The 27,042-nt window shown below is 50.3% G+C and overlaps 1 protein-coding gene across 2 annotated transcripts in view; it reads right to left on the bottom strand.

The window, feature by feature from the left end:
- PPP4R3B (protein phosphatase 4 regulatory subunit 3B) overlaps positions 1-27,042 on the bottom strand; it is a 112,022-nt gene that overhangs the window by 31,330 nt on the left and 53,650 nt on the right. For both annotated transcript variants that reach the window (XM_075339377.1, XM_075339376.1), the window contains exons 6-13: positions 26,649-26,765; positions 26,007-26,123; positions 23,540-23,671; positions 23,091-23,193; positions 15,274-15,315; positions 6,762-6,920; positions 2,243-2,412; positions 1,779-1,918 (exon numbers count right to left, since the gene is read on the bottom strand). In XM_075339377.1, the coding sequence (XP_075195492.1) occupies positions 1,779-1,918; positions 2,243-2,412; positions 6,762-6,920; positions 15,274-15,315; positions 23,091-23,193; positions 23,540-23,671; positions 26,007-26,123; positions 26,649-26,765 (980 nt within the window). The remainder of the gene's footprint in view (positions 1-1,778; positions 1,919-2,242; positions 2,413-6,761; positions 6,921-15,273; positions 15,316-23,090; positions 23,194-23,539; positions 23,672-26,006; positions 26,124-26,648; positions 26,766-27,042) is intronic.

The following is a 27,042-nucleotide window of genomic DNA, read 5'->3' as shown; positions in this document are numbered from 1 at the left end:
TGTGTGCGCGATGTGTACGGGGACACAGAGTACCTTAATGTAGCAGGGCCCTGTCCCTGACGATACCCAGCTCCATATCCAGCAGGATCTCCGGGTCTGTGGATGGAGCCCGGTCTCAGTGCCTGGAGACCGGTAAGATCCCACTTCACCCAGAGCCCCGAGGGGGGATGGGGAAGGAAAACAGCATGTGGGCTCCAGCCTCCGTACCCGCAATGGGTACCTCAACCTTAACAAACACCCGACAAAAGTGGGGTGAGAAGGGAGCATGCTGGGGGTCCTAGTATGGGCCCTCTTTTCTTCCATCCGACATAGTCAGCAGCTGCTGCTGACTAAAAACAGTGGAGCTATGCGTGGATGTCTGACCTCCTTCGCACAAAGCATGAAAACTGAAGCAGCCCGTGATCCACGGGGGGTGTATATGCAGAAGGGGAGGGGCCTTACACTTTTTAGTGTAATACTTTGTGTGGCCTCCGGAGGCAGTAGCTATACACCCAATCGTCTGGGTCTCCCAATGGAGCGCCGAAGAAAAGACCTTTATTATAGTCACCTGCGGGGAGGTTCCAGTCTTATGGGCACCTCCTCTCTTCCTTCCATCACTTCCCTCGCTCCCAGCTCCGTGTGGATGACACGTCCTACATCGCCCACAAAGAGGCCTCCATTTTTCTCCTGTGCATTTCTCTGTGTCAGACCGAGGGCAGATCAAAGTGCTGTAGTGTGCATGCGCAGGCGGTCTTTGACCTTTCCCCACACCTGTGCATTACAGTACTTTGCTCTGCCCTCAGCATGGCAGAGATAAGTGAGCATGCCCAGGAGCATTATGGAGGCCTCTGTGTGGATGAGGTAGGACACATCATCCACACGGAGCTGGGAACAAGGACGGCGATGGAAGGAAGATAGGAGGCGTCGGACCACGAGCAACGACGCCAATCAGGCTGGACCTTCCCGCAAGCGAGTATAATAAACGCGTTTTGTTTTTTTTACATTATATAGAGCGGCTTGGGCACTTATATACAGTATTCTAGAATGCTGTACATATGGGCTCACTGGTGGTGGCTGTAGCCTATAGGGGACAAATCTGGAGACAAGTTCAGTTCCCTTTAGGCCTATCCAGTTGATTTGGGGTCCCCAAAAAAAAAAAAAAAAAAAAAAGAAAGTGAAAATGAAAGGATCAAAGGAATAAGGAGGCAATTGAAGGTAAAAAAAAAATTAAACATATTAATGATAATAATGTTAAACTACACTAACAATCGGGTTGAATATTCACTTTAAAAACTCTTTGCACATATCTAATCCGGCAAAACACTAAATTACTACAAAATTTAAGTCAATTGTGCTCATGAGTAAAACTAAAACAGGTTTAAATCCTGATCTGTGGGATCTGGAAAGGAGCAATATTTTAGAGGAAGGAAGAGCGCTTTGTATGGAGCCATTACACATCCTCCACCCACCTCCATAGGCATCAGATTGCAGGCAGAGGCCCTCTGTAAGGGTAGGATTCCAGTTGCGATAGACTAGTGCGTATCTCGAATCGCATGTTCCGGCACGGCCTGCCTCTCTCCCGACAGGAGCGGGTCAGCTGCATGTATTTCTATGCAGCTGAGACGCTCACGTTGGGAAAGAGGCAGGCCGTCCCGGAAGATGCGATGAGAGATACGCGCGGGTCTCTTGCAAGTGGAATCCTACCCTCAGATTTAGATCTGGATCCTGCGCAGCAAAGTCAATGGCAAACTCGAAACAAGCTCCACTGTTACAAGAGCAATTTCATACTGAGGTCTCACCTGTTTAATTTCTGACTCTGCCGGTCTTTTTCTTGCTCGTACTTGGTTTTCAGCCCTTTGAACGTCTGAACATATTCAATGGATTCCAGCGCTTTATAGAAGTTGTCCACTATATGTGCGGTCAGGGACTTTATGTCTTCCTGCAACGGGAAGGAACAGACACAACTTTGATCCACCGCTAAAATCAGGGGAATGTTTAATGGAAGCTATACGCTCTTACAATACAGGGATTATGCAAAGTTTAAAACAAAAAGTGGTGTGAACGTTAAGGAACATCAATCACATTCTTACTGGAAACTAATTCTGGAGCCTCCCATAGTCTATGGCCAACAATAGCTAACCAACTCAGGCTGTGCTGGGGCTTGTAGTCTCACAGAAGTGTTAAGTAAAGATCAGTAGAGAACCTCCCCCCATGGTAAGACGCCCCATGCAGGCTGAAGTGGCGGTGACTGGCGGATACTCACCACTCGGATGAACTCGAACAGTTCTATTATTGCGGAGTTCAGCAGGTTGTATCTGGTTCCATTATCCACAAGAGCATTAATAACGGGCTCGAAAAGGTTTCCCTTTATAATATAACGGTTGTAAAACTCATCTTTCAAACCAATTATTCGCCTCATGAAACGTAAAGCACCTAAAATAGAGACATTGTGAGAACAGGATGGATACTACAAATCTGCAAATATGTGTACATTACATCAGATTCACGCTGTCCCCTTAAAATCAGACCTGGGCAAGGGGCGGCCCGCGGGCCACATCCGGCCCGCCTGCTCTCTGTGACCGGCCCGCCCGTCTTCAGCCGGTGCAGTGGAGCCGGGCTGCAGCGTGCCGAGCAGGGAGAGATCCTGTGCAGGTCCGCACAGTCAGTGCAGGCAGCGGAACGCAGGAGTCTTTCCTCTGTTCCCTGCCGGCACTAATTGTCAGTGACACACGCGCGCGCTCTGACGTTGTAAGTACTGCGCTGCGTGTGTCATTTGAAAAGTTCCCGCCCGCCCTGCAGGAGAAGGAGCAGCACAGCGGACGGAATAATTCATCTTGCAGGACCTGCGATGACGTCACGCCCATGTGACTGTGTGGGAGGAGACACAGGATGCCGGGCAGAAAGCAAAGATACTGACTCCTGAAGGAGATGTGGACACATGATGACTGGTAATGAGAAAAGAGGGGACATGAGGGGGCTGCAGGGTGAGTGCATATGTGGGAAGATGGAGCTGCAGGGTGAGTGGCATATGAGGGCTGCAGACTGACAGAAGGATGTGAAGGGGTGCAGAGTGTTTGAGAGGGGTAAGTTGGGGTACAGGCAGGGTGAGATATGTGGGCATGGTGTGTGACATGGGGGTGTAGTGTGTGTGATATGGGGGTGCAGGCTGTATGTGGGGAGCAGGGTGTGTGACATATGGGGGTGTAGTATATTACAGGTGTGCTCTATGGAGGTGTATATAGTGGTGTAGTATATGGGGGTATAGTGATGTAGTATATTACAGGTGTGCTCTATGGAGGTGTATATAGTGGTGTAGTATATGGGGGTATAGTGATGTAGTATATTACAGGTGTGCTCTATGGAGGTGTATATAGTGGTGTAGTATATGGGGGTATAGTGATGTAGTATATTACAGGTGTGCTCTATGGAGGTGTATATAGTGGTGTAGTATATGGGGGTATAGTGATGTAGTATATTACAGGTGTGCTCTATGGAGGTGTATATAGTGGTGTAGTATATGGGGGTATAGTGATGTAGTATATTACAGGTGTGCTCTATGGAGGTGTAGTATATTACAGGTGTGCTATATGGAGTTGTAGTATATTACAGGTGTAGTATATGGAGTTGTAGTATATTACAGGTGTGCTATATGGAGTTGTAGTATATTACAGGTGTGCTATATGGGGGTGTACTATATTACAGGTGTAGTATATGGGGTGTAGTGATGTAGTATATTACAGGTGTGCTATATGGAGGTGTGGTATATTACAGGTGTACTATATGGAGGTGTATATTACAGGTGTGCTCTATGGAGATGTATATTACAGGTGTGCTATATGGAGGTGTATATTACAGGTGTGCTCTATGGAGGTGTAGTATATTACAGGTGTGCTATATGGAGGTGTATATTACAGGTGTGCTATATAGGGGTGTAGTGATGTAGTATATTACAGGTGTGCTATATGGAGGTGTAGTATATTACATGTGTAGTATATGGGGTGTAGTGATGTATATTACAGGTGTATATAGGGGTGTAGTGATGTAGTATATTACAGGTGTACTATATGGAGTTGTAGTATATTACAGGTGTGCTATATAGTGGTGTAGTGATGTAGTATATTACAGGTGTAGTATATGGGGTGTAGTGATGTAGTATATTACAGGTGTGCTATATAGTGGTGTAGTGATGTAGTATATTACAGGTGTAGTATATAGGGGTGTAATGATGTAGTATATCGGAGGTGTATTATATAGTGGTGTAGTATAATACAGGTGTATATGGGGGTGTAGTATATTACAGGTATATGGAGGGAGTGTAGTATAATACAGGTGTAGTATATAGGGGTGTAGTGGTGTAGTTTATTACAGGTGTAGTATATGGAGGGGGTGTAGTGATGTAGTATATTACAGGTGTACTATATGGAGTTGTAGTATATTACAGGTGTGCTATATAGTGGTGTAGTGATGTAGTATATTACAGGTGTAGTATATGGGGTGTAGTGATGTAGTATATTACAGGTGTGCTATATAGTGGTGTAGTGATGTAGTATATTACAGGTGTAGTATATAGGGGTGTAATGATGTAGTATATCGGAGGTGTATTATATAGTGGTGTAGTATAATACAGGTGTATATGGGGGTGTAGTATATTACAGGTATATGGAGGGAGTGTAGTATAATACAGGTGTAGTATATAGGGGTGTAGTGGTGTAGTTTATTACAGGTGTAGTATATGGAGGGGGTGTAGTGATGTAGTATATTGGGTAGAACTGAGGTAATTGTATTAGTCCGGCCCTCTAAACCAATCCCGATTTCTCATGCGGCCCCATGGGAAAATTAATTGCCCACCCCTGCCTTAAATCGAACACATTGCACATATATGATATAAACACAATATATCACAGAAGTGAGTACACCTCCTCACATTTATGTAAATATTTTGTGATTTATTTTTTCATGGGACAACACTGAGGATATGACCCTCTGATACAATGTAAAGTAATCACTGTACAAGCTTGTATAACAGTGTACATTTGGTGCCCTCTAAACTCAACACAGCCAATAACGTCTAAACCGCTGGCAACAAAGTGAGTACACCCAAGTGAAAATTCACAAATTGTGCCCAATTAGCCTTTTTCCCACCCTGGTGTCATGTGACTCATTAGTTACAAGGTCTCAGGTGTGAATGGGGAGCAGGTGTGGTAAATTTGGTGTCATCGCTCACACACTATCCAATACTGGTCACTGGAAGTTCAACATGTCACCGCATGGCAAATAATTCCCTGAGAATCTGGAATAAAGAATTGTGGCTCTACATAAAGATTGACTAGGCTACAAGAAGATTGCCACCCCCTGAATCTGAGCTGCAGCATGGTGGCCAAGACTATACAGCTGATTAACCAGACAGGTTCCACTCAGACCATGGCTTGCTAAGGTCAACCACAGAAGTTGAGTGCAAGAGCTCAGCGTCATATCCAGAGGTTGTCTTTTCAAAATATACAAATGAGTGCTGCTTGCATTGCTGCAGAGGTTAAAGGGGTGGAGGGGGTCAGACTGTTAGTGCCTAGATCATATACGGCACATTGCATTAAATTAATCTTCATAGCTGTCGTCCCAGAAGGAAGCCTCTTCTAAAGAAGCAAACCTGGAAACAGTTTGCTGAAGACATGCAGACTAAGGACATTGATTACTGGAACCATGTCCTGTGGTCTGAGGAGAGCAAGAGAAACTTATTTGGTTGTGTGGCGGCAACCAGGTGAGAAGTGCAAAGACAAGTGTGTCTTGGCTACAGTCAAGCATGGTGGTGGGAGTGTCATGGATTGGGGCTGCATGAGCACTGTCGGCTGTAGGGAGATACAGTTCATGGAGGGAACCATGAATAACAACAAGTACAGTGACATATTGAAGCAGAGCATGATCCTATCCTTTCAGAAACTGTCACAGCGCAATATTTCAACATGATGATAACCCCAAACACCTCCAAGACGACTGCTATCTATTTATACAGTGTATATACATCCAAAACAAAATTTGGTATGAAACTAGTCTTAACCACACACCATTGAAGTGCCAACATATCTCCACTAATAGCAAAATAGACAACATACACTTTACAGGGATTGAGTCTTGCTGTTTAAATCAGCGTAATAAAAAATAATAAAAAAAAAAAAAAATTTCATATGATTAATGAAAAAAAAAAAAAAAAAAAATGTTTGCAATTCTCACAGGAAATCTACATGTACATTAGGAATAATAGACTAACTCAGACCCCATCTTATGTATTGATGCATCTAATGAAAGGAAGGGCGGGGGAGCAGAGGAGACGTGTTGCCATTGTTGAAAATGTAAGACAAAATAGGAAAAGTAAAAACATGCTAAAAGAGAAGTGCATTGTTGGTAACGCACATTTTACATGGATGCATGAAGTTGAGCATTTTGCCATTTCATGCTATACAGCCACCTCCAGTGCAGAAATACATAGGGAAGATGAAGGCTTGCAAATTGCATAAATAATTGCACCTTCTTGAGCTGTTCCTGCAGCAATGACATCATGATCAGCCAATCAGCAGCCTTATAGCAAATACGGCCAGAGACTGGCTGCGGATGTCACGTAAATGACAGGTGTGACATTGTTGCAGGAGGGGCGGGAGGATGAACAGACGAGGTTTTCTTTATCATTTCCGGATTTTGGGTGACTTCTGTCGCCCCTCTAGGATGCTGCGCTCCTCCTACTGTTATAGAAGGCTTATTAGATATTGGGCGGTTTAGAAATCGGGACTTACAAAGTGCCAAAAAAGTATGCTTTGAGTTCATAAGTATTAAGACTCTTCGGAGCAAATCCTTGTTCATGATGTAGTTTTTGATGTGGTATGTGTGATGTTCTACGCAAAACGTCAGCAACTCCAGAATCAAGGCCAGCAGCTGAGCGGTCTGATAGTTATCTGAAATACAGGAAAAAACCATCAGTGTCACCATCAGCACAGACAACTCCTGCAAAAAGCCGCCAGAACACACATCACACACAACGTTCATGCATTGTCACACAGATGTTACAGCCAGGACTTTAGAGACATTCTGAATTCTGTAGTTTTCATTCACAGTCAGATACATACAGATAACTGGGAGCTGCCGAAATCAAAGTCAGCACCCCCTAGTGGTGACCGCAGGAACAGCCAGCACATTTCATTAACCAATGAGAACACAGGCCCAATGACTTGGCCTTTACACAGGACTGTGCCAAAAAGTTTCTTAACCGTCATCAAAGGCTCATTGCGTAATATCTAAGCTTCAGCCTATTAAGATCCAGGCGATTTTTCATTTTTTCCTCCCATGTTCCCCAGAATTACAACTTTTTGGGGCTTTTTCTGTAGACAAAGCAGATGTGGACTTGTTTTCTGTGCTCTAGTTGTATTCTGAGTGACACCATTCAATCAATCATTGAATGTGCTAGGAACAAAAGGATGGGGGGGGGGGATTCCAAAATGTGATGTGATGGTGTGTAAATGTGGCGACTGAAAAACAGCAATTCTGCTGTTTTTTTCTTGTTACGATTTTTATCATGTAGGAAGATTTTACATTTTGAAGGACAGGAGAGTTATAAGCACACCAATGCCAAATAATAAAAAAAAAAGAAGGGCATTTTGTTACTTACCGTAAATTCCTTTTCTTCTAGCTCCTATTGGGAGACCCAGACGATTGACGATTGGGTGTATAGCTACTGCCTCCGGAGGCCACACAAAGCATTACACTAAAAAGTGTAAGGCCCCTCCCCTTCTGGCTATACACCCCCAGTGGGATCACTGGCTCACCAGTTTTAGTGCAAAAGCAAGAAGGAGGAAAGCCAATAACTTGGTTAAACAAATTCACTCCGAGTAACATCGGAGAACTGAAAAACCATTCAACATGAACAACATGTGTAACCGAAAAAACCCAAAAATCCCGAAGGACAACAGGGCGGGTGCTGGGTCTCCCAATAGGAGCTAGAAGAAAAGGAATTTACGGTAAGTAACAAAATTCCCTTCTTCTTCGTCGCTCCATTGGGAGACCCAGACGATTGGGACGTCCAAAAGCTGTCCCTGGGTGGGTAAAGAAATACCTCATGTTAGCGCTGCGAAGACAGCCCTCCCCTGCGGGGAGGCAACTGCTGCCTGCAGGACTCTTCTACCTAGGCTGGCGTCCGCCGAAGCATAGGTATGCACCTGATAATGTTTGGTGAAAGTGTGCAGACTCGACCAGGTAGCTGCCTGGCACACCTGTTGAGCCGTAGCCTGGTGACGCAATGCCCAGGACGCACCCACGGCTCTGGTAGAATGGGCCTTCAGCCCTGATGGAACCGGAAGCCTAGCAGAGCGGTAGGCATCAAGAATTGGTTCTTTGATCCATCGAGCCAGGGTGGCCTTAGAAGCCTGCGACCCTTTGCGCTTACCAGCGACAAGGACAAAGAGTGCATCCGAACGGCGCAGAGGCGCCGTGCGGGAAATGTAGATTCTGAGTGCTCTCACCAGATCTAACAAATGTAAATCCTTCTCATACCGATGAACTGCATGAGGACAAAACGAAGGCAAAGAGATATCCTGATTAAGATGAAAAGAGGATACCACGTTCGGGAGAAACTCCTGAATGGGGCGCAGCACTACCTTGTCCTGGTGGAAGACCAGGAAGGGAGCCTTGGAAGACAGCGCTGCTAGCTCAGACACTCTCCGAAGAGATGTGATCGCTACTAGAAAAGCCACTTTCTGTGATAGTCTAGAAAGTGAAACCTCCCTCAGAGGCTCGAAGGGCGGCTTCTGGAGGGCAACTAGTACCCTGTTCAGATCCTATTGATCTAACGGCCGCTTGTACGGGGGAACGATATGGCAAACCCCCTGTAGGAACGTGCGCACCTTAGAAAGACGTGCTAGACGCTTCTGAAAAAAGACGGATAGCGCCGAGACTTGCCCTTTAAGGGAGCCGAGCGACAAACCTTTTTCTAACCCAGATTGCAGGAAAGAAAGAAAGGTAGGCACTGCAAAAGGCCAGGGAGACACTCCCTGAGCAGAGCACCAGGATAAGAATATCCTCCACGTTCTGTGGTAGATCTTAGCGGACGTGGGCTTCCTAGCCTGTCTCATGGTGGCAACGACCCCTTGGGATAATCCTGAAGACCCTAGGATCCAGGACTCAATGGCCACACAGTCAGGTTCAGGGCCGCAGAATTCCGATGGAAAAACGGCCCTTGGGACAGTAAGTCTGGTCGGTCTGGTAGTGCCGACGGTTGGCCGACCGTGAGATGTCACAGATCCGGATACCACGCCCTCCTTGGCCAGTCTGGGGCGACGAGTATGACGCGGCTGCAGTCGGATCTGATCTTGCGTAGCCTCTGGGCAAGAGTGCCAGAGGTGGAAACACATAAGGGAGCCGGAACTGCGACCAATCTTGCACTAAGGCGTCTGCCGCCAGAGCTCTGTGATCGCGAGACCGTGCTATGAAGGTTGGGACCTTGTTGTTGTGCCTGGACGCCATTAGGTCGACGTCCGGCCTTCCCCAGCGGTTACAGATTTCCTGAAACACGTCCGGGAGAAGGGACCATTCCCCTGCATCCATGCCCTGGCGGCTGAGGAAGTCTGCTTCCCAGTTTTCTACGCCGGGGATGTGAACTGCGGATACGGTGGAGGCAGTGGCTTCCACCCACATCAGAATCCGCCGGACTTCCTGGAAGGCTTGCCGACTGCGTGTCCCTCCTTGGTGAGTGATGTATGCCACCGCTGTGGAGCTGTCCGACTGAATTCGGATCTGCTTTCCTTCCAGCCACTGCTGGAAGGCTAGTAGGGCAAGATACACTGCTCTGATTTCCAGAACATGGATCTGAAGGGTGGACTCCTGCTGAGTCCACGTACCCCGAGCCCTGTGGTGGAGAAAAACTGCTCCCCACCCTGACAGACTCGCGTCTGTCGTGACTACCGCCCAAGACGGTGGTAGGAAGGATCTTCCCTGTGATAATGAGGTGGGAAGAAGCCACCATTGCAGAGAGTCCTTCTGTGAAACGGATACTTTCCTGTTCAGGGATGTTGACTTCCCGTCCCATTGGCGGAGAATGTCCCAATAAGAGGACGCAGATGAAACTGCGCAAACGGAACCGCCTCCATTGCCGCCACCATCTTCCCGAGGAAGTGCATGAGGCGTCTTAAGGAGTGCGACTGACCTTGACGGAGAGTCTGCACCCCGGTCTGTAGTGACCGCTGCTTGTCCAGCGGAAGCTTCACTAGCGCTGAGAGGGTATGAAACTCCATGCCAAGACAGGTTAGTGATTGGGTCGGTGACAGGTTGACTTTGAGAAGTCGATGATCCACCCGAACGTCTGGAGAGTCTCTAGCGCAACATTTAGGCTGAGTTGGCATGCCTCTTGAGAGGGTGCCTTGACAAGTAGATCGTCCAAGTAAGGGATCACAGAGTGTCCCTGTGAGTGCAAGACTGCTACCACTGCCGCCATGACCTTGGTGAACACCCGTGGGGCTGTCGCCAGACCGAATGGCAGAGCTACGAACTGAAGATGGTCGTCTCCCATCACGAAACGTAGAAAACATTGGTGCTCTGTAGCAATCGGCAAGTGGAGATAAGCATCTTTGATGTCTATTGATGCTAGGAAATATCCTTGAGACATTGAGGCAATGACGGAGCGGAGGGTTTCATCCGGAACCGCCTGGCCTCCACGTGCTTGTTGAGCAGTTTTAGGTCCAGAACGGAACGGAAGGAGCCATCCTTTTTGTGGCACCACAACCAGATTGGAGGAAATCGTGTCTTGTTCCTGAAGAGGAACAGGGATTACCACTCCTTCTGCCTGCAGAAGAGCATCGGCTCGGTGGGGAGGTGGGGACGTTCTGAAGAATGGAGTCGGAGGACGAGAACAGAACTCTGTCCTGTGCACGTGGGCACAATGTCCCTCACCCACCGGTCTGTGACCTGTGGCAGCTAAATGTCGCCAAAGGCGAGCGAGTCTGCCATCAACCGCGGATGCGGAGAGATGAGAGAGCTGAGAGTCATGAGGAGACCGCCTTGGTAGCGGTTCCTCCGGCTGCTTTCCTTGGGCGTGATTGAGCCCCCGGAAACTGAGCCCCTCTGAGGCTTTTCAGCTCTTTTGGACGCGGACAATTGGGACCTGCCCGAGCTTGGGAAGGACCGAAACCTCGACGGTCCTTCCAGAACAGCATTAATAGGGAAAGTCGCAATGCAGACATTGCGAGGTTACGGACGCCCCTGCGGCACAAATGTACATATGCTCAAGACCAGCTGTGCAAGAACAGCTGAAAAGCTTAGGGTGCCCATACGGCTGTAAATGCCGGAGCAACCGACACGCCGATAGCCTCATAGACAGATTTCCACCGGAGTCCATCTGTCTGGCATCTTTAAGTGAAGTCCCATCTCCACTGCAACTATAGCTCTAGCCGCAAGCCTGGAGATTGGAGAATCCACCGTTGGACCCTGGGTCCCGCGCTTGACCACGTCAGGGGGAAAAGGATAACGTGTATCCTTAATACGTTTGGAGAAAACGCTTATGTGGTAAGCGTGGTGTTCCTGGACTGCTTCTCTGAAGTCAGCGTGGCCAGAAAAATACTCAATATACGTTTGAGCTACTGAAATGGGACTTCTCCTGCTGTGAAGCTGACTCCTCCGCTGGGGGAGCAGAGGGAGAAAGATCCAACATTCCATTGATGGACGCTATAGGATCATTCCTTATGGCGTCACCATCCGGTGTATCCGGATTGAGAGCGTTGTCAGGATCAAAGTCCTGATGAGCTACGTCTGCCTCATCATACAGAGAGCCTCCTGGGACCCCCCCGGAGCACCGGTTTTATTTCCAATGAGGGTGGCCAGGGAGCAATGATCCAGATTGCCCATGGCCTGTCCGGACTGCAAGTCTCTATCCCATTGCAACTCCATGCCTGTCCTTGGACAGGGTTGACAGGTGGTTCCTTTGGCCACGTCTAGTAGAGACCCCGGCTGACCAAGTGCTCCAGGGGAGCATTGCACACAATGGGGTTCAGTGCCGTGGAACAGTATCACATGCAGTAAAAACAGCATTGAAAGCGTGTGTTGCTTATATGCTGCTGCCGACTAGCCATCTAGGACATAGAGCCAAGAATGGCGACCGTACAATGCAATGTATAGCATACAAGCATAAAGTACAATGAACACTGCAGCACAAGCAATACAAGCAGCATAGAAAGTCTGTGCCTTGGCACCCCTGCTTTTCTGCTGCTGTAGACTAGCCATCTAGGGGAATAGCCCAGAATATCGACCATACAGTGCAATGTATAGCATACAAGCATAAGTACAAATGAGCACTGCAACCCCTGCAATACAAGCAGCATAGAAAAAACCTGTGCCTCAGCACCCCTGCTTTTCTGCTGCTGTAGTCTAGTCATTCTAGGCGAAAATAGCCCAGACTAGCGACCGAACAGTGCAGTGTATAGCATACAAGCATAAATACACATGAACACTTCAGTACAGGCAATACAAGCAGCATGGAAAGCCTGTGCCTTAGCACCCCTGCTTTCCTGCTGCTGATGTGTCGTCATCTAAGAGGGCATATAGCCCAAAATAGCGACCTATGCAGTGTAAGCATAAAAATACAAATGGACAACTGCGGTATTTAGTGGGGTCAGCACTTCAGGTGCCGCTTACCGCCCGCCTATAAGCGGGTGTGTGGTCGCCCTAGTCCTGTGCCTGGTTGCCCAGAGTCCGATCTCTCAGCTCGGATTGCAGGAATGGCTGCCGGCGTCCTTCTCCAGCTCGTGTGAGTAGGGGCGGGCCGTGGGCGTGCCCCCAAGTCAGAGCGGGAAACCGGCGTCCCACAGTGTCCAGTGAGAGGGCTGGAGCATGTAAATAAGGCTCCAGCCCTCGGCGCTGCTGATTGTACAGCGTCTCTCCCCTACCCTGATTGACAGGGTGGGGGCGGGAACGAAGCGGAGCTAGGCCGCAAAAGCCGGGGACTGGATTTATAAGCGCCGCCGCCGTAAAAGCGCGGTCGGCGCTAAGTCCCCGGCGCACTACAAGTCCCAGCCTCGCCGCCGCTCCCGGAGCGTCCGGCGCGGTAGTTCCCTATACATAACGTCACTCAGCTAGGCTGCAGTGACTGTAACCCTTTACTGTCCCCGGCGCACTAGCACACCCAGCAAGTCTGGAGTGTGCTGTGCCTGTGTGTACGGGGACACAGAGTACCTGAATGATGCAGGGCCATGTCCCTGAACGGTACCCAGCAGGTTCAATGGGTCTGTGGATGGAGCCCGGCCTCAGGGCTTTGGGGCCGGTAAGATCCCACTTCCTCAGAGCCCCTCAGGGGGATGTGGAAGGAAAACAGCATGTGGGCTCCAGCCGCCGTACCAGCAATAGGTACCTCAACCTTACAAACCACAAGCGGGGTGAGAAGGGAGCATGCTGGGGGCCCTATATGGGCCCTCTTTTCTTCCATCCGATATAGTCAGCAGCTACTGCTGACTAAACAGTGGAGCTATGCGTGGATGTCGACCTCCTTCGCACAAAGCAGAAAACTGGTGAGCCAGTGATCCCACTGGGGGTGTATAGCCAGAAGGGGAGGGGCCTTACACTTTTTAGTGTAATGCTTTGTGTGGCCTCCGGAGGCAGTAGCTATACACCCAATCGTCAATCGTCTGGGTCTCCCAATGGAGCGACGAAGAAAAAACTATTTGTAATGGAGGAAAATGAGGGTCCAGCATCTCAACGTCACTGCGTTCTGCTCCTCGGGATGCAAATACCAGTGACTAGGATGATGGAGCAGACCGATCCCTCTTCAATCATGAAGCCTGAAAGTGCAGCAGGCGAGAGGACGTCCCTACATCACGCCGCTTTGCCCCAGGACACTGCACAGACCAGGGCGTTTGGAAGACTAGTTTGTGGTGTTTTTTTTTTTAAACCGATATCATTGGGGGCTGTGTGGCAACATCATACCACAAGGGGGAGCTGTGGGAGCATCATATTGTGTTGGAAACTATTACTGAAAATAAAGGGCTGTAGAAAAGGAACAGAATAGTTTATAAACTTCATATACTGTATAACAGACAATTACCGTATTTTTCGCTTTGTAAGACACACTTTTTTATCCCCCCAAAACTGGGAGTAAAATAGGGGTATGTCTTATAAAACTATTTATGGCTCACCGGGGTGGCCGTGGTCGAGCGGGGTCATAGGACGCGCTCGGGGGTGTCTCAGCAGGTGGCATTGATCAGGCCGGCTGCGAGGGTGTCTCAGCATTGATCTGCGAGTGGGCTGCAAGGGTGTCTTGGCAGCGGGTACATAGAGCCGACAGCCGGCTCCATTGAGTCGCCCGCGGTTGACAAGATGGACAAGAAAATGGCCACGGAAGCAGCACTTGCACAAATTGAAGCGATTGACTTTAAGAAAATGGTTGCGGAGTCCTATCTGCGCACATGCCGCCTCCGCTGCCATTTTCTCAACCATCTCGTCAACCGCGGGTGATTCAATGGAGCCAGCTCAATGTACCCGTTGCCAAGACATCTCCGGAGACCACCCACCCGCCTGCAGATCAATGGTGCCCACCGCGACACCCCCATGTGAGTCTTGTGACCCTGCTCCCCCACCGTTGCCCTGGTAAGCCATACCCAGGGGATTCATATGCGCCCGCCACTACACCCCCGACTCTGCTGCATAGATCGATAAACCTCCTGAGCTGCAACATCCCCTCCGAGCCCGCAGCATCGCCTACCCGGACTCCTGTGACCTTCCTGAGCTGCTCCACCACCGCCACTTCCCCCTGGTGAGCATTAGGATTAAGACGCACTAGGATTATAACATGGCCCTCTTTAACATTAAAAATATTTTTTTCCTATTTTCCGCCTCTAAATTTGAGGTGCGTCTTATAAAACGAAAAATACGGTATATAGCTTTGTTTAGCTGCTCCTGATAATAAATGTTACAATAAGCACCATGAGAATTTGTACTAGCAGTAGAAGTCAAGAGTAAATTATGCTTACTATTAATTGCCCACCCCTGCGTTATCCAATATAGAGAAATACCACAGTATTGCAGTATATTGTGTACATTCCGGCCTCCTATGAATATAAGCCTGTGGTGGAGCTTCACAGGAGCACCTAGAAGGCTGCAATGGTAACCCATTAGTGCTTTACAGGGAAAGATGGGGGCTGGGGCGAGTGAGCCAGAGATGCCGTCATCAGAGGAGTGTTAGTAAGCGCAGCCCCCAGCCTCCTCCACAGTCATGCACCTATGAGAATCTGCATTACAGGGTGTAAAGCTCTTCTCTAAGACATACAATGCACTTACCTGGACAAATTGTGCTGCTCTTCGTAGGTGCAGTGCTAGAATCTAAATGAGATACACAAATTAAAGAGGTTGGAGGGGGGGGGAAAGAAAAGTAACAAAAGAAGCAGCAAATCTTCCATTTTGAATGTATTAGTAATCGTGTTTTTTTAAGTAAATGGCCAAAGAAGGGAATTTTGTTACTTACCGTAAATTCCTGTTCTTCTAGCTCCTATTGGGAGACCCAGACGATTGGGTGTATAGTACTGCCTCCGGAGGCCACACAAAGCATTACACTAAAAAGTGTAAGGCCCCTCCCCTTCTGGCTATACACCCCCAGTGGGATCACTGGCTCACCAGTTTTAGTGCAAAAGCAAGAAGGAGGAAAGCCAATAACTGGTTTAAACAAATTCACTCCGAAGTAACATCGGAGAACTGAAAACCATTCAACATGAACAACATGTGTACCCGAAAAACAACCAAAAATCCCGAAGGACAACAGGGCGGGTGCTGGGTCTCCCAATAGGAGCTAGAAGAAAAGGAATTTACGGTAAGTAACAAAATTCCCTTCTTCTTCGGCGCTCCATTGGGAGACCCAGACGATTGGGACGTCCAAAAGCTGTCCCTGGGTGGGTAAAGAAATACCTCATGTTAGAGCTGTAAAACAGCCCTTCCCTACAAGGAGGCAACCGCCGCCTGCAGGACTCTTCTACCTAAGCTGGCATCCGCCTAAGCGTAGGTATGCACCTGACAATGCTTGGTGAAAGTGTGCAGACTCGACCAGGTAGCTGCCTGGCACACCTGCTGAGCCGTAGCCTGGTGCCGTAATGCCTAGGGCGCACCCACGGCTCTGGTAAAATGGGCTTTCAGCCCTGATGGAACCGGAAGCCCAGCAGAACAGTAGGCTTCAAGAATTGGTTCCTTGATCCATCGAGCCAGGGTGGATTTGGAAGCCTGCGACTCTTTACGCTGATTAGCGACAAGCACATAGAGTGCATCCGAGCGGCGCAGAGGCGCCGTGCGGGAAATGTAGATTCTGAATGCTCTCACCAGATCCGACAAATGCAAATCCATTTCATATCGATGAAATGGATGAGGCAAAGGAAGGTAAGGAGATATCCTGATTGAGATGAAAGGGGGATACCACCTTAGGGAGAACTCCGGAATCAGGCGCAGCACTGCCTTGCCTTGGTGAAACACCAGGAAGGAAGCTTTTGGATGACAGCGCTGCTAGCTCGGACACTCTCCTAAGAGACGTGACCGCTACCAGAAAGGCCTCTTTCTGGGAAAGTCGAGAGAGTGAAACATCTCTCAGAGGCTCGAAGGGCGGCTTCTGGAGAGCAATTAGTACCCTGTTCAGATCCCATGGGTCCAACGGCCGTTTGTACAGAGGGACAATGTGACAAACCTCCTGCAGGAACGTGTGTACCTGAGGAAGTGGTGCTAGGCGCTTCTGAAGAATACAGACAGCGCTGAGACTTGTCCTTTGAGGGAGCCGAGTGACAACCTTTTTCCAAACCAGATTGCAGGAAGGAAGGAAAAGTAGGGAATGCAAATGGGCAGGGAGACACTCCCTGAGCAGAGCATTAAGAGAAGAATATCCTCCACATCCTGTGGTAGATCTTGGCAGACGTCGGTTTTCTAGTCTGTCTCATGGTGGCAATGACGTCCTGAGATAATCCTGAAGACGCTAGGATTCAGGACTCAAAGGCCATACCGTCAGGTTCAGGGCCGTAGAATTCAGATGGAAAAAACGGCCCTTGGGACAGTAAGTCTGGCCGGGCTGGTAGTGCCCACGGTTGGCAGACCGTGAGATGCCACAGATCCGGGGACTACGACCTCCTCGGCCAGTCTGTGGCGATGAGGATGGCGCGGCGGCAAACGGACCTGATGTTGCGTAGCCCTCTGGGCAGCAGTGTCAGAGGGGGAAACACATAGGTAGCTGGAACTGCGACCAAACCTGAACTAAGGCGTCTGCCGCCAGAGCTCTTTGATCGTGATACCGCGCCATGAAAATCGGAACCTTGTTGTTGTGCCGAGACGCTATTAGGTCGACGTTCAGCATCCCCCAGCGTTGACAGATTTCCGGAAAACCGTCCGGGTGAAGATACCCTTCCCCTGCGTCCATACCCTGGCAACTGAGGAAGTCTGCTTCCCAGTTTTCTGCGCCCGGGATGTGAACTGCGGATATGGTGGATGCTCTGTCTTCCACCCCCATCAGACTCCGCCGGACTTCCTGGGAGGCTTGCCGACTGCGTGTTCCGCCTTGGTGGTAGATGTATGCCACCGCTGTGGAGTTGTCCGACTGAATTCGGATGTGTGTGCTTTCCAGCCACGGCTGGAAGGCTTGCAGGGCAAGATACACTGCCCAGATTTCCAGCACATTGATTTGAAGGATGGACTCCTCTGAAGAGAGTCCTTGACCGTCTGAGAAGGGGGACGTTCCTTCTAGGGACGTCGACTTCCCATCCCATTGACAAAGAACGCCACATTGGAGTGGACGCAGATGAAACTGCGCGAAAGTGACTGCCTCTGCATGAGTCGTGTTAAGGGGTGTGACTGGCCGTGAAGGAGAGACTGCACCCCCGTCTGTAGTGAACGTGTCCAGCGGAAGCTTCACTATCGCTGAGGGAGCGTGACACTCCATGCCCAGATATGTCAGCGATTGGGTCGGTGTCAGATTTAGCCTTGAGAAGTTGATGATCCACCCGAAACTCTGGAGAGTCTCCGGCGCTACGCTCAGGCTGTGTTGGCATGCCTCTTGAGAGGGTGCCTTGACCAGTCGACCGTCCAAGGAAGGATCACCGAATGACCCTGAGAGTGCAGGACTGCTCACACTGCTGCCCTGAACTTGGTGAAAACCCGTAGGGCTGTCGCCAGACCGAAGGGCAGGGTTACGAACTGAAGATGCTCGTCTTCAATAACGAAACGTAGCAAACGTTGGTGCTCTGGAGCAATCGGCACGTGGAGATAAGCATCCTGTGTCTATTGATGCTAGGAAATCTCCTTGAGACATTGAGGCAATGACGGAGCGGAGGGATGCCATCCGGAACCGCCTGGCCTTCACGTGCTTGTTGAGCAGTTTTAGGTCCCCCACAATCAGATTGGAGGAAAAACCGTGTCTTGTTCCTGAAGAGGAACAGGAATTACCACTCCTTCTGCCTGCAGAAGAGCATCGGCTCGGTGTGTAGGTGGGGAAGTTCTGAAGAATCGAGCCGGAGGCCGAGAACAGAACTCTATCCTGTACACGTGAGACACAATGTCTCTCACCCACCGGTCTGTGATCTGTGGCAGCTAAATGTCGCCAAGGCGAGAGAGTCTGCCACCAACCGCGGATGCGGAGAGAGAGAGCTTAAAGTCATGAGGAGACCGCCTTGGAAGCGGTTCCTCTGGCTGCCTTCCTTGGGCGTGATTGAGCCCGCCTGGAATCTGAGCCCCTCTGAGCCTTTTGAGCCCTTTTGGACTAGGACAATTTGGACCTGCGCGAGCCTGGGAAGGACCGAAACCTCGACTGTCTCTCTCGGACAGCATTAATAGGGTAAGTCGCAATGCAGACATTGCGAGGATAAGGACGCTACCTGCGGCACAGATGTACCTGTGCTCAAGACCAGCTGCGCAAGTGGATCTAGCCGCAAGCCTGGAGATTGGGGGATCCACCTTTGGACCCTGGGTCCAGCGCCTGACCACGTCAGGGGGAAAGGTATAACATGTATCCTTAATACATTTGGAGAAACGCTTATCTGGTAAGCGTGGTGATACTGCACTGCTTCTCTGAAGTCAGCGTGGCCAGAAAAGTACTCAATGTACGCTTGAGATACTGAAATGGGATTTCTCCTGCTGGGAAGCTGACTCCTCCACTGAAGGAGCTGGGGGAGAGATATCCAACATGCCATTGCTGGACGCTATAAGATCAGTCACCATGGCGTCACCATCCGGTGTATCCGGATTGAGAGCGGTGTCAGGATCAAAGTCCTGATCAGCTACGTCTGCCTCATCATACAGAGAGTCCTCTGCTGTGACCCTGACTAGTGATGAGGCCGAGTGCCGCTCCCAGCGAGCTCGCTTAGGCTGTCTGGGACTGTCGTCCGTGTCAGCGCCTTCACCCTGGAATGCCTGGGACCCCCCCGGAGCACTGATTTTGTTCCAAATGAGTGTGGCCAGGGAGCAATGATCAAGATTGCCCATGGCCTGTCTGGACTGCAAGTCACTATCCCATGACAATCTATCAGCCGAAACTGCAACACCGTCCCTGTCCATGGACAGGGTTGACAGGTGGTTCCTTTGGCCACCTCTAGTAGAGACCCCGGCTGACCAAGTGCTACAGGGGAGCATTGCACACAACGGGGGTCAGTGGAACCTGCCGGTGGAACAGTATCACATGCAGGAAAAGCAGCATAGAAAGCCTGTGTTGCTTTTTTTTTTTTTTTTTTTTGCTGCTGTAGTCTAGCCATCTAGGAACATATAGCCGAGAATAGCGACCGTACAGTGCAATGTATAGCATACAAGCATAAAGAACAAATGAGCACTTCAGCACATGCAATATGAGCAGCTTAGAAAGCCTGTGCCTTAGCACCTTTGCTTTTTTGCTGCTGTAGTCTAGCCATCTAGGAGCATATAGCCAAGAATAGCGACCGTACAGTGCAATGTATAGCATACAAGCATAAAGTACAAATGAGCACTTCAGCACATGCAATATGAGCAGCTTAGAAAGCCTGTGCCTTGGCACCCTTGCTTTTTTGCTGCTGTAGACTAGCCATCTAGGAGAATATCGCCAAGAATAGCGACCGTACAGTGCAATGTATAGCATACAAGCATAAGTACAAATGAACACTTCAGCACATGCAATACAAGCAGCCTAGAAAAACTGTGCCTTAGCACCTTTGCTTTTTTGCTGCTGTAGTCTAGCCATTCTAGGAGTATATAGCCAAGAATAGCGACCGTACAGTGCAATGTATAACATACAAGCATAAGTACAAATGAACACTTCAGCACATGCAATACAAGCAGCATAGAAAGCCTGTGCCAGTGTAAGCATAAAATACAAATGGACACAACGGTATTTAGTGGGGTCAGCACTTCAGGTGCTGCTTACCGCCCGCCTATAGGCGGGTGTGTGGTCGCCAGAGTACTGTGACTGGCTGCCAGCTCGGACTGCAGGTATGGCTGCCGGCGTCCTTCCCTGTCCCTGACGATACTCAGCTCCATATCCAGCAGGTTCTCTGGGTCTGTGGATGGAGCCCGGTCTCAGTGCCTGGAGACCTGTAAGATCCCACTTCACCCAGAGCCCTGAGGGGGGATGGGGAAGGAAAACAGCATGTGGGCTCCAGCCTCCGTACCCGCAATGGGTACCTCAACCTTAACAAACACCCGACAAAAGTGGGGTGAGAAGGGAGCATGCTGGGGGCCCCATATGGGCCCACTTTTCTTCCATCCGACATAGTCAGCAGCTGCTGCTGACTAAAAACAGTGGAGCTATGCGTGGATGTCTGACCTCCTTCGCACAAAGCAGAAAACTGGTGAGCCAGTGATCCCACTGGGGGTGTATAGCCAGAAGGGGAGGGGCCTTACACTTTTTAGTGTAATGCTTTGTGTGGCCTCCGGAGGCAGTACTATACACCCAATCGTCTGGGTCTCCCAATGGAGCGCCGAAGAAAAGACATTAATCCCTTCGCTCACATGGATATAAAATTGTACATCTTGTTCTGGGGTGCCCGCATGTAGAGGGGGTTCAGGGAGTGCGCTCCCCCCACATGTGACGGAGTCAGAATCTGTCTGATAGCAGCATCTGAATGGTTAATGTCTGACATCAGTGTGTAAATGACGTCCTAGTCATGGCATGGCGATGGGCTACTATGACAGCAGGGGAGGTCCAGGCACTGACATCTTATTCATTGTCTAAATGCTGAACTTCAAAAATAGCAGAGGATTTTCACTATATACTGCAACACTGGTGCTCTGCAGTATACAGCACAAGAGAACAAAGGATCACAGGCTCAAGTCCCTTAAAGGGAATGTAGCATGTCAGATAACATTATTAACCTGCACATACAGGGCTAATCTACAGGCTAATAGTGTTGAGAAAGTGCCTTTGTACTGTACTGAAAGTGCGGCACCCAGGAGAAAATGAAGTATTTCTGCAGGAAGCCGCTGGCTTTTAGTCATAGAGCTATGTCCAGAGCAATTACAGTCAGTGCTCACAGCATTATATGGACGATCAGTGCAGAACGACTGCTCAAACCAAGTAAAGACGCTCGGTGCAGCATGGCGGGGCTAATCATCCCACTGCTTGTTTTCCATCTGAAACTGAACAAAATTATAAATACAACACTTTGCTCCCATTTTTCATGAGCTGAAAGATCTAAGACTTTCTCTATGTACACAAAAGGCCTTTTCTTCTAAAATATTGTTCACAAATTTGTCTAAATCTGTGCCCAGGAACAATGTACCCGCGGACTTTGCCGTAGGTTTGTCCGCAGCTGCTCCCCGGAATCTGCAGCTATCCATTGCTGGGGGATTCGAGAATTTTACTAGCGGTAAACCTGCGGCACAAGTGCGGAAATACCTGCGGACGTCCCGGCCTCTATCTCCATAGTGGAGAGGCTAGACATCCGAAGATATTTCAGCATGAATAATTGACATGCAGTTCCGTCCGTGCAGCTGCGGGACATCCGCAGCATGTTCCGCAGCCGCACATAACGCAGCATTGATACAGCACTCCCCAAATCCCATAGGATAACAGGGGGAGTGTCTGGACTTGCGCAAACCTGTGGATTTATCTGGAAAATCCAGCTAAATCCACAGGTTTTCTGAGGGTACGCTGTCCCGTGGGCACATAGTGAGCACTTATTCTTTGCGGTAATAATCCATCCACCTCACAAGTGTGTTATATTAAGATACTGATCAAACAGCATGATTATTGCACAGGTGTGCCTTAGGCCACAATAAAAGGCCACTTTTAAATCTGCAATTTTACCACAGATGTCACAAGTTTTGAGGGAGCCTGCAATGGGCATGCTGACTGCAGGATTGTCCACCAGAGGTGTCGCCTGTGAATTGAATTGTTCATTTCTCTACCAGACGCCGTCTCAAAAGGAGTTTGAGAATTTGACAGTACATCCAACCGGCCTCACAACCGCAGACCATGTGTAACCACACCATCCCAGGACCTCCACATCCAGCATCTTCACCTCCAAGATCATCTGAGACCGGCCACCAGGACAGCTGCTGCAACAATCGCTTTGCATAATCAAAGAATTTATGCATATAACAAGAAGGTGGGAAGGTGTAATATAAATGATTAGCCCAGTCATGATGCACGAGCACCTGGACAGGTTTGAGCAGTCATTCTTTGCTGACAGAGGCCCTTTAAGAATGGCATCTATAAGTAAGCCCGACACTCGCTGACCGCAGGCTCTACAGTGCAGAATCAACAAATATGTGAATCACCGCCATGCGCTCACACAGCTGCACGCACCGAAAATAAAAACATACGCCTCAGTAAGTGGTGACAAACTTAGTTTTTGCTTTTTAAAACTTCATTGCTTTCATAAGAAAAAAAAAAAAGAATGCATGTTTGGCATTGCTATAAATCATACTGACCTGGAGAATCTGATTTCCAGGTTACTTTAACCATACACTAAACATCGCAAAAATAGCCGCCAAAAACAATGGCAGTATTGCGTATTTTTCACCATTTCAATTTTTTCCCTCTTATTCAGTACATTGTGTAGTAAAATGAACAGTGAGGAGGATATAATAATTCACCTGGAGTGAAGGGGCTAAACAGAGGGGGAAAAGAATAAACCTAAGCTTAAGTACAAGCATTGTTCCGGCCTCCATACCCTTGTCTGGCTTATCTTCCGAGGTGTTGGCCAGCAGCGGTGCAGTCAGGACTTGCATACAATGGTTATAGAAGAAATTCAAGAACTCGCTTTTTTCAGTTTTCTGTTAGATGAAAAGAGAACAAAACATGTAATTATTGATCTATCGAACTAATATTTAACACATGATGACAGCAAAGCCACAAAAATCCTGACTAGTCCCATGTGAAGCGTTAGGTGCTGTAGACTGCACACCACCTAGCATTTGTGCACCATCGGCAAGGTATTACATAGTAACAGATCTGATCAAAATACCCAATACACAGGTTTCTTAGGAAAAGGTTTTTCTGCCATAATGTACAATGTAAGCCTCTGGTACTCGTGTGCACTTAGGTTTTTGCAAAAAATTAAAAGTTACTGAAGAAAAAACAAAAAAAAATTGATGCTTTTACCCATTTGCATGTTCTTACATTAGCTGTTGCTAACATGTTCTCGGGATCTATCAGAGTCCGCAGGAGTCCCATCAGCTGCACCGCTCCTCCGAGCTCGGGGTCTGTGTCACAGATCATCTGCTCAATCACAACGTTTATCAATAGAATGTCCTGCGCCCCGGAAAGAAGAACACAGGTCACATTACAGGAAGTGCAGAAAGTAACGCAAACTTAACATTTTAAAAAAGATAAAAACAGCAGACTATACAATTCTGAGAGACAAGCGCGAGGGGGACGAGACAAGCGCGAGGGGGACGAGACAAGCGCGAGGGGGACGAGACAAGCGCGAGGGGGACGAGACAAGCGCGAGGGGGACGAGACAAGCGCGAGGGGGACGAGACAAGCGCGAGGGGGACGAGACAAGCGCGAGGGGGACGAGACAAGCGCGAGGGGGACGAGACAAGCGCGAGGGGGACGAGACAAGCGCGAGGGGGACGAGACAAGCGCGAGGGGGACGAGACAAGCGCGAGGGGGACGAGACAAGCGCGAGGGGGACGAGACAAGCGCGAGGGGGACGAGACAAGCGCGAGGGGGACGAGACAAGCGCGAGGGGGACGAGACAAGCGCGAGGGGGACGAGACAAGCGCGAGGGGGACGAGACAAGCGCGAGGGGGACGAGACAAGCGCGAGGGGGACGAGACAAGCGCGAGGGGGACGAGACAAGCGCGAGGGGGACGAGACAAGCGCGAGGGGGACGAGACAAGCGCGAGGGGGACGAGACAAGCGCGAGGGGGACGAGACAAGCGCGAGGGGGACGAGACAAGCGCGAGGGGGACGAGACAAGCGCGAGGGGGACGAGACAAGCGCGAGGGGGACGAGACAAGCGCGAGGGGGACCGAGACAAGCGCGAGGGGGACCGAGACAAGCGCGAGGGGGACCGAGACAAGCGCGAGGGGGACCGAGACAAGCGCGAGGGGGACCGAGACAAGCGCGAGGGGGACCGAGACAAGCGCGAGGGGGACCGAGACAAGCGCGAGGGGTACCGAGACAAGCGCGAGGGGGACCGAGACAAGCGCGAGGGGGACCGAGACAAGCGCGAGGGGGACCGAGACAAGCGCGAGGGGGACCGAGACAAGCGCGAGGGGGACCGAGACAAGCGCGAGGACGACCGAGACAAGCGCGAGGACGACCGAGACAAGCGCGAGGACGACCGAGACAGCGCGAGGACGACGGAGACAGCGGGAGGGGGACCGAGACAGCGGGAGGGGGACCGAGACAGCGGGAGGGGGACCGAGACAGCGGGAGGGGGACCGAGACAGCGGGAGGGGGACCGAGACAGCGGGAGGGGGACCGAGACAGCGGGAGGGGGACCGAGACAGCGGGAGGACGACGGAGACAGCGGGAGGACGACGGAGACAGCGGGAGGACGACGGAGACAGCGGGAGGACGACGGAGACAGCGGGAGGACGACGGAGACAGCGGGAGGACGACGGAGACAGCGGGAGGACGACGGAGACAGCGGGAGGACGACGGAGACAGCGGGAGGACGACGGAGACAGCGGGAGGACGACGGAGACAGCGGGAGGACGACGGAGACAGCGGGAGGACGACGGAGACAGCGGGAGGACGACGGAGACAGCGGGAGGACGACGGAGACAGCGGGAGGGGGACCGAGACAGCGGGAGGGGGACCGAGACAGCGGGAGGGGGACCGAGACAGCGGGAGGGGGACCGAGACAGCGGGAGGGGGACCGAGACAGCGGGAGGGGGACCGAGACAGCGGGAGGACGACGGAGACAGCGGGAGGACGACGGCGACAGCGGGAGGACGACGGCGACAGCGGGAGGACGACGGCGACAGCGGGAGGACGACGGAGACAGCGGGAGGACGACGGAGACAGCGGGAGGACGACGGAGACAGCGGGAGGACGACGGAGACAGCGGGAGGACGACGGAGACAGCGGGAGGACGACGGAGACAGCGGGAGGACGACGGAGACAGCGGGAGGACGACGGAGACAGCGGGAGGACGACGGAGACAGCGGGAGGACGACGGAGACAGCGGGAGGACGACGGAGAAAGCGGGAGGACGACAGAGACAGCGGGAGGACGACGGAGACAGCGGGAGGACGACGGAGACAGCGGGAGGACGACGGAGACAGCGGGAGGACGACGGAGACAGCGGGAGGACGACGGAGACAGCGGGAGGACGACGGAGACAGCGGGAGGACGACGGAGACAGCGGGAGGACGACGGAGACAGCGGGAGGACGACGGAGACAGCGGGAGGACGACGGAGACAGCGGGAGGACGACGGAGACAGCGGGAGGACGACGGAGACAGCGGGAGGACGACGGAAACAGCGGGAGGACGACGGAGACAGCGGGAGGACGACGGAGACAGCGGGAGGACGACGGAGACAGCGGGAGGACGACGGAGACAGCGGGAGGACGACGGAGACAGCGGGAGGACGACGGAGACAGCGGGAGAGAGAGATGTGGTCTACTTACGTCATCGCTCTGCTGAGCTTCCTGCATGACAAACTCCCGGACCATAGATGGACTAAATTCTACCAGATATGAAAATATATCGGTTGCGGCTGCTCTAACTTGCAAGTCGTCCATGCCCTACAAAGAAGAGGTCAACGTTACAATAGAGGACAATGCCGCACCAGCTGTCACTTAACACTGGAATCACAAAATCACCCATAATATAAGAGAAACTTATTAGCCACTGCAACATCTGCCTCCATATTAAATATTATTGTGCAGATATCACGGCGGGTAATGTGCCTATACCGGAATGGTGAATATCAGCAGCATAAATGCATTTCAAAACCGCAGCGGTGATCTTTCCAGTGAGTCTGACCCCTTCTTTACATTACACGGATAAGATTTCATAAAATCCACTGTCTTGTATGTAAACAGCCTAATGTTCTTTTGGGTGGTTACATTGCTTGGAATATAAATCATCTCGCACGGTAGCTGTTCTCAGGTACAAAATCAAGTGGAATCACATCGAGAACCAATTCACAAAACTGATCGTTTGGGTGAGATCCTCTTTGATAAGTAATGAGTGTCTATGTATATACATGGCCCTGTACATAGATACAGCAGAACATGTATTACAGTATCGCTGAGTGGGTTACATACCATGACAATTTCCAGGGCAGGAAGAATTCCTAGATTTGCCAACGTTTTAAAAAAAGCGTCTCTATTTTGAGGCTGTAATGTCTGCGAAAACGCACAGAATTCCTTAAAAAAGTTTACCTGCAAAAAAATAGAGAATAGAAGGAGTGTTAGAGGTTCTTAAAGGGAACCTGTCAGGTGCAAACCACGAGCAGTTCTGTGCATATTGCTAATCCCTGCCTAACTGTCCCAGCCTATGTATGTAGCATAAATAAAAACATCTTTAAAAAAGGTATTTCTAAAGATCCTTTATGACATGCTAATGAGCGAGGGGACTAGTCACAAGGGCGTTCGTTCTTGCGCTTATTCCACTCTCTTAGCATGTTAGCACACCCACAGGGGTGTACTAACATGCTAC

This window comes from Anomaloglossus baeobatrachus, chromosome 3 (genome assembly GCF_048569485.1).
Source record: "Anomaloglossus baeobatrachus isolate aAnoBae1 chromosome 3, aAnoBae1.hap1, whole genome shotgun sequence".
Lineage (NCBI taxonomy): Eukaryota > Metazoa > Chordata > Amphibia > Anura > Aromobatidae > Anomaloglossus > Anomaloglossus baeobatrachus.
This window is presented reverse-complemented; position numbering and strand designations above follow the sequence as displayed.